Source organism: Acomys russatus, chromosome 20, assembly GCF_903995435.1.
Source record: "Acomys russatus chromosome 20, mAcoRus1.1, whole genome shotgun sequence".
Taxonomy (NCBI): Eukaryota; Metazoa; Chordata; class Mammalia; order Rodentia; family Muridae; genus Acomys; species Acomys russatus.
In genome coordinates this window covers 51,858,379-51,874,997 of record NC_067156.1, presented here as the reverse complement: position 1 = coordinate 51,874,997, position 16,619 = coordinate 51,858,379, and the positions used below count along the sequence as shown (strand labels likewise).

Genomic DNA, 16,619 nt, shown 5'->3' with positions numbered 1-16,619 from the left:
AGATAGAAGAAATGGATACCTCAGATACCTCAGCCAAAGGAATAACACCCAACTTCTCAATGGAGACTCCAGAAGCCAGAAGCCTGGACAGATGTTCCACAGACTCTAAGAGGCCACAGCCAGCAGCCCAGACTACTGAACCCAGCAGAACTCTCAATTGCAATAGATAGAGAAAGATATTCCACAATAAAACAAAAATCCAAGCAGGATATATCTACAAATCAAACTCTATAGAAGAAAATAGAAAACAAAAACAACAGCAACATCAAAAGGCAGATAGAATGAAAATTTTAACCTAAAGAAGTTAACCACACCCAAGAAAACATAATGAATAAATAATTTCAGGCCAGCAAATTGAAAGAGGGGGCAAAACTCCACATCACAACAACAAAATAATAGGAATCAACAAACACTGCTCATTGGTAAATCTCAATACCAATGGCCTCAGTTCCCTCCCCAAAAAAACCACAGACAAACAAGTTATATTCAAAAACAGAACCCATCCTTCTGCAGCCGGGCGTGGTGGCGCACGCCTTTAATCCCAGCACTCGGGAGGCAGAGGCAGGCGGATCGCTGTGAGTTCGAGGCCAGCTTGGTCTACAAAGTGAGTCCAGGATGGCCAAGGCTACACAGAGAAACCCTGTCTCGAAAAACCAAAAAAAAAAAAAAAGAGCCCATTCTTCTGCTGCACCCACGAAACACATCTTACATCAGGGTGAAAGGTGAAAAAATACATTCCAAGCTAATGGATCCAAGAAGCAAGCCAGCATAGACATTTTAATATCTGACAAAATAGACTTCAAACCAGAACTAATCGGAAGAGATAGGGAAGGACAATACACACATCAGAGGGAAAATTCACCAAGAGGATATTGCAACTGTAAGCATTTATGACCAAATACAAGGACATTCAAGTTCATTAAAAAAACACTATGGGGAGGCAGGTTGGAGAGATGGCTCAAAGGCTAAGAGCACCAACTGAGTTCATGGCCCTGAGTTCAAGTCCCAGCAACCACATGGTGGTAGCTCTCAACCATCTACAATGGAATCTAATACACCTGCAGGCAGAGTACTGTATACATAATAAACAAACAAAAATCTAAACAAACAAACAAAACAGTACAGGATTAGGAAGATGGCTTAGTGGTTAAGAGCACTGGCTGTTCCTCCAGAGGTCCTGAGTTCAATTCCTAGCAAGCACACGGTGGCTCACAACCATCTATAATGTGATCTGGTGCCCTCTTCTGGTGTGCAGGTGTACATGCAGGCAGAATACTGTATACATAATAAATATACATTGTAAAAAAAAAAAGAAAGAAACACTACCACAGCTACTATCACATATTGACCCCCCACACAGGGTGAGTTCAGTACCCAACTCTTGCTAACAGACAGGTTATTCAGACAAAACTAAACACACTAAATGATACCATAAACCAAACAGAACATTCCACCCAAATAGCAAAGAATATACCTTATCCTCAGAACCTCATGGAACTTTCTCCAAAACTGACCACATACTTGGACACAAAGCAAGTCTCAACAGATACAAGAGATTTGAAATAACACTTTGCATCCTATCTGGCCACCATGGATTAAAGCTGGATATCAATAACAACAGAAACAACAAAATGATTACAAACTCACGGAAACTGAACAACTCACTACCGAATGAAAAATGGGTCAAAACAGAAATTAAGAAAGAATTAACTGCTGGGTGTGGTGGTGCACGCCTTTGATCCCAGCACTCGGGAGGCAGAGGCAGCCGGATCTCTGTGAGTTCAAGGCCAGCCTGGTCTACAAAGTTAGTTCAGGACAGCCAAGGCTACACAGAGAAACCTTGTCTCAAAAAACCAAAACCAAACCAAACCAAAACAAGAAAGAATTAACTTATGGGACACAATAAAAGCAGGTCTAAGTTCACAACACTAAGTGGCTACATGAAAAATCAGAGAGATCTCCTATTAGCAACTTAATAGCACACCTGAAAACTCTAGAGCAAAAAGAGGAAAGCACACCCAAAGGAGCAGATGGCAAGAAATAATCAAACTGAGGGCTGAAATAAATAAAATAGAAACAAACAAATAACACAGTACAAAGATTCAAAGTTGAAACAAAGTTGGTTGTATGAAAAAAAATCAATGATTGACAAACGTTATGCAAATGAACTAAAAGACAGAGAGTGAAGATCCAAATTAACAAAATTAGAGGTGAAGAGGGAACATAACAAGAGACCCTGAGGAAGTCATGATGATGTACTTAAAACAAACAAACAACAAACAAACAAACAAAAAAACCTGCTGGGCATGGTGGTGCACACCTTTAATCCCAGCACTTGAGAGGCAGGGGCAGGCAGATCTCTGTGAGTTTGAGGCCAGACTGGTGTACAAAGTGAATCCAGGACAGCCAAGGCTACACAGAGAAACCCTGTCTCAAAAAACCAAAACCAAACCAAAACCAAACCAAACCAACCAACCAACCAAACAAACAAACAAAAAAACAAAACTGTACGCCACCAAATTGGAAAATCTAAAAGAAATGAATAATTTTCTTGATATATACCTGTAGTGAATATAAACATGTTTTTGTTTTGATCCCAAGTGTGGGCTAGGTATTGGATGTAAACATGTTTTTGTTTCGACCCCAAGTATGGGATGGGGAGCAGACTTGAGAGATAGCAGGTGATGTTTATCCACTTAGAAGTCGAAGCACTTCATGGGGGGCTTGGTTTTTGCCAGCTGAAAAACATCCTGGTACAGACTCCGAGAGGAGATATATATATGAGCTTAAAACAGGAGGCCGGGCCTTTTTGGACCTTGGATTGTTTGGCTGTTTGTAGCTCCACTTTGAGAGGACCTGGTTGAGGCTCCAGCAACTTTGGTGGAATTGGTGGTCTGCTGAAATCCTGCCAACTATGCCAGGGGAATTGTTCCCAGGAACTGATACCCAGAAGGTTTCATTCTTGTTCTCCTTAATCTCCTTTCCCTCCTGTTTAGGGTAGTCGGGTTGTAGGGGAGGTACGTTCATTTAATAAGTTCATAATAAAGTAGAATCGTTAAGGAAACTGAGCCTACATATACCACCTACCAAAGTTAAATCAAGATCAGATATGCACTTTAAACAGACCTATACCCCTTAGTGAAACAGAAGCAGCCATTTAAAAGTCTTTCAAACAAAAAAAATCCCAGGGCCAGATGGCTTTAGCACAGAATTCCACTAGACTTTCAAAGAATAGTTAGGGTAACTTCGATACTCCTCAAATTATCCCACAAAATAGAAACAGAAGGAGCACTGTTTAATTCTTTTTTTATCAGGACACCCTGATACCTAAACCACAAAATGATCCAACAAAGAAAAAGATTTCAGACCAATCCCACTCATGAACACTGATACTAAAAAAAATCTCAACAAAACACCTGCAAAACAAATCTAAGAACACAGCAAAAAGATCATCCACCATGATCAAGTAGGCTTCATCCCACAGATGCAGGGATGGTTCAACAGACGAAAATCAACAAATGTGATGTACCACATGACCAGACTGAAAGACAAGAAGTACGTGATCATCTACTAGGTGCTGAAAATATCTTTGACAAAATCCAACACCCCTTCATGATAAAAGTCCCATGATAGTACAGAGGGAAAGCATGCTTTAGGAAACGCAACTCTTAGTTGGCAGTAATATCTGAGTCAAAGAGAGTAGCACATGGTACCTTGCTGTGCTGCCAGTATTTGTCAGGGAGCTACACCTTGCAGTTGATTTGACAGCTAAATTTGATGCTATTTGTTCTAGGGATCAAAACTGCTGGTCATCAGGAGCTCATGATGGCTGACTCACAGATGCTGTCCTTCTATGAGAGAGGAGGCTGGGAACTCCTGTAAAGGAATTTTAATTTAGAATATGCCTGCTGCCGGGCAGTGGTGGCACATGCCTTTAATCCCAGCACTCAGGAAGCAGAGGCAGGTGGATCGCTGTAAGTTTGAGGCCAGCCTGGTCTACAAAGCGATTCCAGGACAGCCAAGACTACATAGAGAGACCCTGTCTCAAAAAACAAAACAAAACAAAAAAATAACATGGCTGCTCTGGTAAGAGATCACATCCAAGACTTTTTAGGTCTGTGTGATCCAGCTCGAATACAAACTCGCTTTCAGTCCAGGAGACTGAGGCAAGCAAGTCTGAGTTCAAGGTCAGCCTGGTATAGAGCAAGTATCAGGTAAGGAAAAGCTTAGGTCCAGGCATGGTGGTTCATACCTTTAATCCCAAACAATGAAGGTAAAGTTAGTTTGTAGAAGGAAGCACTAATGCTTGGAAGTGATGTTTAATTGAGTGTTAGAAAAAATACAAAAATCTGAGAAAGATTTGACAGATAGGATAAGCCCAACTATCACAAGAACAGACAGGAAAGGGAAGCTACATAAGGGGCAATGCAGAGAGGAGTGGAGGCAATTTTACCAGGATAGTAATAGAGAGATGTGTTGCAGAGAGAGAGAACTCAGGTAAAGATGGAATGAGCCAGAGAATGAGAAGGAGCCAGGAGGTTAGAGCAGATTGCTTGAGTTAGTTTGGGGCCAAGCAGAGCAATTCAGAGGCTGAGAGAGAAGCCAGATTGAATAAGTCAACTGGGAGAGGAGTTTGAGCCAGAACAGCGGAATTGAACTGCCAGCCTAGAGCTCAGTAAGAAGAAGAAAGGGGGTGGGGGTGGGGACAGGGGAGAGATGGCTCAGAGGTTAAGAGCACTGGCTGCTCTTCCAAAGGTCATGAGTTCAATTCCCGGCAACCACATGATGGCTCACAACCATCTATAATGAGATCTGGTGCCCTCTTCTGTCCTGCAGGTGTTATATGCAGGCAGAGCACTGTATACATAGTAAAATAAATCTAAAAAAAAAAAAAAAAAAAAAGAAGAAGAAAGGGTGATCTTACTAAGCAATAAGCCTGAGGCAAAAACCATTCTATGCCTACGTACAGAGGCTAGAAGCTTCTAGGACTAGGCCTAGGTTATCAGAGGCAGTAAGCCTCTGAGACAACAATTGAAACAGGCAAATAAAAGTTCCTTTTACAGACTCCATGCCTCCGCTTTTCCTCCTCTGCAGTGCAGCCTGGTGCTATTGTGGCTGTATGAGAGCAGAAACTCAGCTAGCAAAAGCTGGATGGCTGAGACTAGAAACTCCACGGCTGAGAAGCTTCAGGAGAGCCACAGTTTACCTGGAAAGTAAAAGAGACAACAGCAGACTTTTTCTATGAAGCAGAAGGGGGAGCCCCTGTGGCTTCAAAGGAGAGCTACTAGAACAGTCTGAAAACCACTGCCTCCACTGTAAAGCTGAGTGTCTGAACGAGGAAGTAAGAAGGGCAACCGGAAGCACTTGAAATGTGGGAAGAGAACGGAGGATGCCGAGGTCAGATAGCAATGTCTGAAGAGTATGGTGCCAATTGGTATAGACTATCAACTGCTGGAGACGGGATCTTTGTCATTCAGAAAGGACTGGTCTACATAAAGTTGTGAAGAGTAAAACTAAAGCTTTTAAACCTACTTTAAAAGATGAGATGGTTTGATAGGCTCACATATTTGAATGCTTGGTCAGCAGCTGGTGGTACTGTTTGGAAAGAGTTAGGAGGTGTGGCCTTGTTGGAGGGGTGTGTCCCTGGGGGAGGGCTTTAAGGGCTCAGAAGCCCACACCCCTCCCAATTAGCACTCTCTTTGCCTCCAACTTGCAGAGAAGGATGTAAGTTCTTAGCTGCTGCTCCAGAGCTGTGCTGACCTGCTGCCGTTCTCCCCACCATGCAGGTCACAGACCATGCTCTGAAACTGAGCACCCTCTTGGCAAATTGGTGAGCCCTAGTTTTAGTGAAAGATAATGTCTAAAATCAAGAGCTGGAGAGGTGGCTCAAGAGTTAACAATGCGCACTGTTCTTGCAGCAGAGCTAGTTCAATTCCTAGTATTGTTGGGTGCCTCAAAAGTGCATGCAATTTTAGCTCCAGGGGTGCTAACACTCTTTTCTGGTGTCTGAGGGCACCTATATTCATGTGTACACACACACACACACACACACACACACACACACACACACACGGGGTGGGGGGAGGGAGGAAGGGGAGTGCGTGTGATAGAAAGAGCAAGAGAGAGAGAGAGAGAGAGAAGAGAGAAAAGAGAAAAGAGAGAAAGAGCAGGAGAGTGGAGGGAGGGAGGGAGGGAGGGAGGGCCAATATTCTCATTAAAGACTGACCGGTTAGAGCTGGGTGTGGTGGCGCATGCCCTTAATCCCAGCACTTGGAAGGCAGAGGCAGAGGGATCATTGTGAGTTTGAGGCCAGCCTGGTCTACAAAGTGAGTCAAGGCTACACAGAGAAACCCTGTCTCGGAAAACACACACACACACACACACACACACACACACACACACACACACACACACACAAAGACTGAACTATTAAGATACTGTTAAAATGTTTTCAGGAAGCCAGGCATGGTAGTACATGCCTTTAATCCCAGAATTTGGGAGATAGATGCAAGTGGATCTCTGTGAATTTGAGGCCAGCCTGGCCTACAATAAAGAGTTCTAGGACAACCAGGACCAGAGACCACCCCCCATTCTCAAGAAAAAAAAAAAATGTTATCAGATGCCTTTCCCGTTGTGGTTGGAGAACGCCAAGAGCTAGCAGTGAGGCCTCCTAATTCAGCATACCGTTTCTTCTGCTGTCAGAAGAGGGCACTTTCCTGCAGACTTCAAAGGTTTTTTTTTTTTTTTTTCTTTTGTCTCTTAGACATAGAAATCTTTGTTTTCTCCTCCATTGAGTTTGAGCCCCTGATGTTAGCACAGCTTTGGCACTGATTTATAGTCGCTGCAACACGTTCTCCATCATTTCCTAACAGCAACAACAGCACTGTGGTCTAGGTTTGAGTCATTGGAGGTACATGAACATCTCAAGCTAGCCCAACAATCGGTTTCTGCATCTGTAATGACAAGCTTGTTAAAGGTTAAATAAATGTGGGTAGAAAATGTTCATTGTTGCATAGAGAAAGTGGTGCTGTCTATCGCTCTCAAGCCTAGCCACTTCATGGAGAATACTCACTCACCTTTAAAACAATTTTTTTTTCTCTGTGTGTAGCCCTGGCTGTCTTAGAACTTGCTCTGTAGATCAGGTTGGCCTCAAACTCAGAGAGATCTGCCTCTGCTTCCCAAGGACTGGAATTACAGCCTGACTTTACCTGCCATGCTTACTACTCACAGTGCTGTTTATGCCCCATGCTCAAACCGGATTGGAAAAAAAGTGTAGGCAAAATTTACTTTGTTTTGGTGGTGCTGTGCGGTCAAACCCAGGGCTCTGGGTGTGCTAGCAAGCACCCCACCCCTGACTGAGCTATCTCCAGCTCGTCTTTACTCATTGTAACATGAATCGGAAACCAACACCTCTGGAATTCATGATAAGAAAATATGTGTGCAAGAGGGTGCACCTCTTTAATCTAACACTCGGTATACAGAGGCAGGTGGATTTCTCTGAGTTCAAGGCCAGCCTGGTCTACAAAACTTGTCTAGTACAGCCAAGGCTACACAGAGAAATCCTGTCTCAAAACCAAACCAACAAAACAAAAAACAACCCTAGGGGGGAAAAGTGCGTTATACCAGTACTTGTATATGAGTGTGTTTACAGAAAGATAAAAATGTGTCCCAGTACTGGGGGTGGGGGGTGAGGGGTGGGGGCGAGGGCAGAGGCAGGGGATCACTGTGAGTTCAAGGCCAGCCTGATCTATAAAGCGAGTCCAAGATAGCCAGCACTACAAGAGAAAACCTGTCTCAAAAAAACAAAACAAAACAACAAAGTGTCCTTGGGTGGTGGCGCACGCCTTTAATCCTAGCACTCGGGAGGCAGAGGCAGGTGGATCACTGTGAGTTCGAGGCCAGCCTGGTCTACAACGCGAGTCCAGGACAGCCAAGGCTACACAGAGAAACCCTGTCTCGAAAAACAAAAAAACAAAAACAACAAAAAAAGTGTCCTTGGGTCTTGCAAGTATGGCGGGATCGAAGAGGAAGCAGGGCACGTAGGGGCTATGGCCCCATCAACTACAAGTGGAACCTACCCCAGCAGGGAGTGTTGGGGTACAGTATGTTTGCTATGGGCAACGGAGCCTTGATCTTTGGCTACTGGATGAAGAGGAAACGTGAGCTCAGGCGCCTGCAGATGGAGAGGGCTTGGAGGCCTGGATTGCCCTCCTGCTGCTCTTCCTGCAGAGGATCCCAGGACCCTGCAGATTCTTCAGGAGAACCTGGAGGAGGAGGCCATTATCATGAAAGATGTGCCTAACTGGAAGGTGGGCGAGTTTATGTACCACCACACGCGATGGGTGCCACCCCTCTTCGGTGAGTTGTACCAACTGCGAATCAGGGAGGAGACTCAACGCCTACCTCGGCTTTACCTGGTACATAGGACCCAAGCCGATGCCTGAAATAAAGAATGGTTAAAAAAAAAAAAAAAAAAAAAAAAAAGTCCTCAAGAGAAAAGTTATCGAAACTGGGCATCTTTATATAATTGGATTCATCTGTATTTTAAGTTATACTACAGTTGTTCAGTATATAAAACTTGAAAAACATAGCTAAGCAAACAAAAATAATCCCAAATGCAGATAAGATTTTTATGCTGTTATGGGTTGCTATACAGAATATATTATACAGTAATAACCGACCATGTTAAATACGCAATTTTGTTTTTACAAAGTAATTTTGGAGTGGATAAAATTAAACTAACTTCCTTATTGATTTCATTTATTTATTCAGTGTTTTTCTGTGTAGCCCTGCATGACCTGGAACTCTCGATGTAGACCAGGCTGGCCTCAGAAATCTGCTTACTTTTGCGTCTGGAGTGCTGGTGTTAAAAGCACGCACCCCTACGCTTGGCTCATTTTTTAAAATTTAAAATTTGTGTGCCCAGGTGATTTGCATGCATATGTGTCTGTGGATGCCTGGTGCTCTCAGAGGCCAGAAAAGGACACTGGATCCCATGGCACTGGAGTTACAATTGTGAGGCAACCTGTGAGTATTGGAAGAGCAGGCCCTCTCCAGGCGGTGCAGCTTATTTTCTATGTACATTGCCAATCTTAGGAAAATATTTTAAAGACTTTAATAACGAATACATTCTACCCATACAGGTATAGTTTTGAGAACACCACATGTGAATTTGATCCTTTGGAAAAGAATGGTAGTTTTGAGTTTTCTTTGAGGTCAATTTCACTCTATATAGTCCAGGCTCCTGATACTCAACAATGTAGCTCAGGCTGGCCTAGTGCTTGTGGCAATCCTGTTTCCGCCTGGACGCTAGACTGTGGAGGTGAGCCACACCACCTGTCTAAAACAGTGGCACCTATAGGAATCGTTTCATTTAGTACTACCAACTCTGTGAAGTGTTATAGGCTCCCTGATGGTAGCCCATCACCTGTGACTATACAGAGAAGAGAGTAGTCGCTGCCCACGAAATGAAGGCTCTTCATCAGTAAAGCCAAACTTTTGTGTCTGGAGCACACAAATATTTCCACTGCTGCCAAGTTGGGAAAGACAGTATGCACACTTACATATTACTCCCATGTTTTAGGTCTACTTTTCTCTACTAATAGTCTGTCCATATGAGAAATATGTCATGTAGTTGTGGAAAATATTTAGTTAGGTCTGGATAAAATTTACAGCATCAAAGTATGAACTAAAATGTCGGGGTTAACTTTAAAAAAAGCAGTTAAATATACAATGGAATATATAAATTCTGAAATTAACTTTTAAAAAGTGTGTTTGGGTGTCTGTCTGCATGTATGTGTGTACCTGTGTTTGTGTCTAGTGTTGCCACTTGGAACTGAATAACGGAGGGCTGTGAGCTGCCATGAGGGTACCGGGATTCCAATCCCAGTCATTTTTGCCATCGTTGTCCTCTTCTTCATTTTATTATGTATACAGTGCTCTACCTGCATGTAACTCCTGCAGGCCAGAAGAGGGCATCAGACCTCATTATAGATGGGTGTGACCTATTATGTGGGTGCTGGGAATTGAACTGAAGACCTTTGAAAGAGCAGCTAGTGCTCTTAACCTCTGAGACATCTCTCCAGCCCCCCAAACCAGTCTTCTGTTTGCTATCAGCTATCAGCTAAAAGCAACGACAACACACATATCAATATAAGTTCAAATACCAGGAAACAATGTACAATTTGTTAGGCTGTTAAAAATACTGTTTTGCCAGGCAGTGGTGGCGCATGTCTTTAATCACAGCACTTCAGAGGCAGAGGCAGGTAGATTTCTGTGAGTTCCAGGCCAGGCTGGTCTACAGAGCCAGTTCTATGGCAGCTAAGGCTACACGGAGAAACTGACTCGAAAAAAATAGACAAATAAAAACTCAAGATTTCATTCTCACATTAAAACTTGTGCCTATGTACATATCAGCTACTTAAGCTCTGGCTATGTGACTTGAGTTTGTTGAACTTGATAAGAATTTGTGACTTACTGACAAGGCTACCTTGATGCTTCACGCTCAAGCCAGAGGCTTGAAAGGTCACACACTTTTAAGATGCAGAGGGAAATGTCCACATGCTGGCTGTTTTTCTGTTAGCTTGACACAAACTAGTAATTTTATTTTATTTTATTTAGTTTTTCAAGACAGGGTTTCTCTGTGTAGCTTTGGCTGTCGTGGACTCACTTTGTAGACCAGGCTGGCCTTGAACTCACAGTGATCCACCTGCCTCTGCCTCCCGAGTGATGGGATTAAAGGCGTGCGTCACCACACCTGACTTAAACTAGTCATTTTAGAAGAGGACTCCCAAAAGAGAAAATGCCTATATTAGATTGGCCTGTGCTTGAATTTTCTTGACTGATTGATGTAGGAAGGGTCAGCACACCGTGGGATGTGCCATCACTGGGCTGCTGGTCCTGGGTAAGCCACGGAGAGCAAGCCAGTAAGCAGCACTCCGCAGTGATTTCCCTCAGTCGTGGAGTATAACCTGAGAGCTATAAACTGAAAGAAAAGTCTTCCTCTCCAAGTTGCTTTTGGGTATGGTGTTTTATCATAGCAATAGAAACCCCAAGGCAGCCCAAATGCCTATTCTCTGGCTAGCATACGTATGCTCCTTTTATTCATACACACACAACTGGAGACCAGAGATGGACACTGGTTGTCTCCCTCAGTTGGATTTGGCTAGCCAACCAGCTCAAGGATTTGCTGTCTTGCCCTCCACCTTTTATGTGGCTGCTGGGATCACGTCTCTGGTCCTCATGTTGCAGCAGGCACTCTATTAACTGAGCCATCACTCCAGCTCCAGGACTTCCTTTAATGGCTAAACCATGTGTATAGTAGTAGAAACACTGGAATAGAAATTTGAGGCCAGAACTGAGGTTTCAGTTCTGCTCCAATGTAAGACAGTTTGCCTCTATCTGTTTTCCCCATTGATAAAATGCATTTTTTAAGCCTGAAGACTGAAAGGTTCTCTTTTGGGCAGGAGAGATTAAGGAGCCCTTGCACAGGAAGAAGGTTCAGCTGCTGGCATTCACACTGAGTGGCTCACACCTGCCTGTAATCCCAGTTCCAGGATCTGATGCCCTCTTCTGGTCGCCATTGGCACACCTATAAGCTCAGGTCCCCCCACACACACATAAAGTAAGATAACTCTGAAAGAGTGAAAGGGTTCTTTTTTGGTGCTAATAACATAATTAAATCGATAATGTCATGTTCACTGCTGTACATATGTGCTCTAATAACTCATTTTCCCTCTAGTAATGATGATGAGGCCCAGGGCCTTCCACGTGTTAGCTGAGCACTGAACCAGTAAGCTATATGCACAGGCCCCATATGCTTCATTCTTACAGAACAAAATCATTCACAAAGTCTTAACACGAGACAAAAGCAAGAGAAAGTGTGGTTAAATAATATAGTTCACTTTGTTGCTGTTGTTTGGTTTTGTTGTTGTTGTCTTTTTTTTTTTTTTCCCAAGAGCTGAGGACCAAATCCAGAGCCTTGTGCTTGCTAGGGAAGTGCTCTACCACTGAGCTAAATCCCCTAGCCTGTCTTTGTTTTTGAGAAAGGGTTTTTCTGTGCAGTGCTGGCTGTTGTGAAACTCACAATGTGTATGTGTACCAGGCTGGCCTCAAACTCAGAGATCTGCCACTTGCCTCTGCCTTCTGAGTGCTGGGATTAAAGTTGTGTGCCACCACTGACCAGCTTAAATAATGTAATTCAAATACTTCGTGCTCCTGAGAGCTTGCTATAAAAAGTTATTTTTAGTTTTTGCTCAAATGTATATCCATATACATTTGCCTTTTCACCATACCTCACTTTATGTGTTGTTTCACGTGAGACTACTATAACTGTTCTAATTTTCAAACACATGAAGGTCAGTTTTCAGAAATCATAAGCCTGTCAGAAAAGCTGAATGGCACTTCGTCAGTTGTCTCTATGGGCACATTATTTCTACCAAACTGGCAGGAGTAATGGTGGGCGGGATAACTCGAAATAAAGGCATGTGGAGTCCGGCTGCAGTGACACCTGTCTGGTGGCATGCCGCTGTCTGAATTACCAAGGTGTGAAGGGTACACATCACGGAAGGAGTCCTGAGATGAAGGAAAGTGCCCTGCCCCCTCTGAGGTAGTTGTGGAGCTGTGATAAGGCTCATCAGGAATGCGGCAAGCTTGAAAGCAAGTCTTCCTGCCCAGTCCTCGATGCATGTCTAACTTGGCAATAAGAGGCTTCCCAACGTTCACTTCCTGCTTCTCCTCCACCGTGTCTTCTAGTCCTAGGTACTGATACGATAAACATACTGTGAAGATCAGATGCTCCTAAAAATGAAAAAAGGTTAGCATGTTTAGTAACTGTGGAAACCTAAAGCATCACCCCTGCCCCACCCCAAAGCCCCACTCAGCTCCCTCTCTGAGGTTCCAACTCCCCTAAAGCAAGCAGGCAGGCTGTATCACTCAATCATATTTGTTTAACAGAATTCCAGTTCTTACTAAAGTAAGTTACCAAGCCTGAGATTTCCATTTCTGATGCACTGTGCATTTCCAAGCAGTGAGGCACTGGGATCTCATCCTTCCCATAACTAGGAACAGGGTCCTTTAATATGAAAATCATCTGCTTTACAAGAATATTAAAAGCTTAAGCTGGTTTAGAATACTACTAGATAGTAACTTAGTCGGATAATGGGAGGAGAGCTGAAGGAGATGAGACGTAAACAATGTCTGTTGCTCACATTACAAGTGCCCGTTCCTTTGCCCAGTTTCCACCACACTGTAACTAAGTAGCTAAGGAAAAAAAAAAAAAGCCAAGTTTTGTAATGCTATGCTTATATTAGAAAGCTTTAATGGTACAGAACCAGCTTCTCATTTGTCAGTTAACAAGAAACAGAATAAAAATCAATTCCAATTTTAATTTGCTATGTTTTTAGAAGGCTAAAACAAAGAAATCCTGACTTGAGAATGTATCACATTCAGAAGTAGACTATCCACTGCGTTTAACTTCTCAACAGTACGGAAGACAGCAGTCCCTAGGGCAGTATCAGAGAGAGACGTTAATGCCAAAATTATCACCGAGAAGCCCACTGTAGCTTAGTTACTGCTGCTCCAATTTAATACTCATCTATGGACTATGCCCCACTCAGTTTTAGTTCCATAGCATTTTCACTAGTTGCCATAAACAGAAAAAGTAGTAACCTTTAGTTTTTGTAGTGAACTGAGTCTAGTATAGAGGCAGTGCTTGGGAAGCTCTTTTGATACTAAATAGCTGCCAGTTTCTTCAGGAGTCCCCTTATTTGCATGTTTTGGATCAATATCTAGGTCCTATAAAAACACAAATCAGTGAATGTTAATGATTCAATTAATAAAAGTTATAACATTGTCTATAACAAAATATCTTCATAGACACTGTTCCCTTATGAGCACTGGCTTGAATGGGTAATCCCTTATCCAGGACTAAAGAAACATGAAAATCACTTTCTGAGGTCATAAATTGCCATAGGAATTCTGGATTTTATACATTTAAAAAGTAGTTCTATTAAAAACATATTAAGTTATATCTGAAAGGATAGTTGCCTTTTAAACTATTGTTTCAAACACTTCGTAACCTGCACCAGCTTCCTTTTCAGTCCTATTATTTAACTCCTGGGTTCTCTCTAGTTTCAGTATCATTTTGGGAAGGTACAGGGAGATTCATATGCTTAGAATATTTAGAAAAAATACATGAGCAAGGTAAAAATTAGCCTCTCTCTTTTTCTTCTTATAGCCAATCCATTAGTGAAGAACAGGGGTGTTTCTCCTCAAGCAGGAGCCTGTAGTCTTTTTTGCCTCATCAACCAAGGACATCTACCCTTCACACTGTACTGTGACAGCCGGCATGGTGGACCTGTCTAATTTGGGAGTTCCATCTTACATAATTTGCTCTCACATGAAGCTATGTCCTTCATGAAGCCTCTACAAGTAATAAGTGATATTTGGGATTTCTTTTTCTCTTAGTCCTTGCTTACTTCTTAGATTTCTTTGAACTAGTCCAGTGTTTGGACTAATATAAATGTTTAGAAAGAAAAGATTTCTGTTCCTACTATGGCTACCATAGTGTGACAAGCAGTCTTTTTATTTTTGGTAAATATTTGTTTATTTTTTAATTTATGCATATGCACATATACCTGGATGAGTGTATGTTTATCACATGAACGTGGTACCTGTGCAGGCCACCAGAGGATGCTGGATGCCCTGGAGCTGGAGCTACAGGTGATTGTGAGCTGGCTAACGTAGGCGCTTAACCTTGGTCCTCTGCAAGAGCAGTCAGTGCCCTCAATCTTGCCATCTTTCCAGCTCTAGCAGCAAGTTTTATGTTGTAATTAAAAATTTGTACTGTACTCGTTTTAAAAATAATGTCACTCATGACACTTATACACACACACACACACACACACACACACACACACACACACCTTGTATATACATTATATTTCATTCTTTTCACATTTGAAATTCTATTTAGAGAATACAATACTAAAGACATCCTTCCTTAGTGAACTCTAGCCACGTCTGAATCTGGCTAATTCCAGGTATTAAACACTAGATCACTGCTCCACAAGTACCATGCACATAAGCACATACACTTTCTTTACACTTATCCCTGACTTTTGTGCTTTTAAAAGTTTATTATTTAACTGATTTTTTTTTTTTCTATTTGTGCTGGGGATAGAACACAGGGCCTTACACCCGCTAAGAAAGTACTCTATCCCTAAACTATAGGCCTCATCTTAAAGTTTAGTCTTTTTTCTTCTTTATTTTTTGGTTTTTCGAGACAAGGTTTCTCTGTGTAGCCCTGGCTGTCCTGGACTCGCTTTGTAGATCAGGCTGGCCTCGAACTCACAGCCATCCACCTGCCTCTGCCTCCCAGAGTGCTGGGATTACAGGTGTGCGCCACCACACCTGGCTAAGTTTAGTCTTTAGTAAGTAAGAATACATCATTCTATTTTAAACAGAAGAAACAAGAGACTTACAAGTGGGAAGTCAGTAACATAGGCATCACACATTATTATCTCAGGGGGTTTGTGGACTATACTGGTGTAGATTATCATGACGTTTGAGAACTCTGCAGCAAATCCTAGTTGAATGTGAACACCACATTGAAATTTAAGGCACATACTTTCTGGAAGTTCTGGAAAAGAACAGTAGAAACAACTTATAAAGATATCATTTTAAGAGTGGTGCATAAATTTTCTGATGGATAGCAAATATCCCCATGGGGCAGAATATGGTTAGATCATTTGCTTAAAAACGTTATATAATGTTACTGCTGAAACATATACACAGAACTAGACCAAAAGCCAAACTTTTCATTTACCGTAGTTCTTTGCCATCTGCATATATGATTTTTCTAGTGGTAATAAAAATATACATAGATTTTTTTATTGATGACTTGATCTTTAAGACAAGAATTTTATGTGTATGTGTATGTGTATGTATGTGTGATGTGTTGTGTTGTAGTGTTGAGGTAAGTATCTTGCACATTCTAGGTAAGCACGCTATTATTAACCTAAAACTTCATACTCCAACAAGAATTGTTACAAAGTGTATTGTCACCAAATAACTATGATAATTTGTTAACTAGTCATTCTGTTACTCCTGATTACAGTATTTGGGGTTTTTGATATTTTCCTATTAGTCAATACTTCATATATTTAATGCTTCAGAATTGTTGGAGATAGCTATTTGATGGTTCTTACATATGTGTCATATTGTTTTTAATTGGCATGAACTATAAATATGCTAGTTTCACTACAACTTTTTTTTTCTTTTCTTGAGACAGGGGTTCTCTTTGTATCCTAGCTATCATAGAAACTTGCTCTGTAGACCAGGCTGGCCTTGAATTTACAGGAGTCTGCCTGACTCTGGCTCCTCAGTGCTGGGATTAAAGGTGTCTGCCATCACTACCCAGCTCATTAAAACGTTTCTAAAACAGGGTTATTTTTTTGAGTGTGTGTGGGATAAAAAACAAAATATATAGCCTGGTGCTGTGGCGCATGCCTGTAAACTCAGCACTCAGGGAGGCAGAGGTAGGTGTATCCCTATGAGTTCGAGGCCAGCCTGGTCTACAAAACAAGTCTAGGACAGCCAAGGCGTCACAGAGAAACCCT

The 16,619-nt window shown here is 42.2% G+C and overlaps 1 protein-coding gene and 1 pseudogene across 1 annotated transcript in view; one reads left to right on the top strand and one right to left on the bottom strand.

Moving 5' to 3' along the window:
- The first annotated feature begins 5,389 nt into the window (after positions 1-5,389).
- Positions 5,390-8,460, top strand: LOC127204283 (NADH dehydrogenase [ubiquinone] 1 alpha subcomplex subunit 13-like; annotated as a pseudogene).
- A 3,843-nt stretch (positions 8,461-12,303) lies between these two features.
- Positions 12,304-16,619, bottom strand: part of Malt1 (MALT1 paracaspase) — a 50,878-nt gene continuing 46,562 nt past the window's right edge. The window contains exons 15-17 of the mRNA XM_051163450.1: positions 15,483-15,640; positions 13,669-13,794; positions 12,304-12,798 (exon numbers count right to left, since the gene is read on the bottom strand). Of these exons, the coding sequence (XP_051019407.1) occupies positions 12,358-12,798; positions 13,669-13,794; positions 15,483-15,640 (725 nt within the window). The 3' untranslated portion in view covers positions 12,304-12,357. The remainder of the gene's footprint in view (positions 12,799-13,668; positions 13,795-15,482; positions 15,641-16,619) is intronic.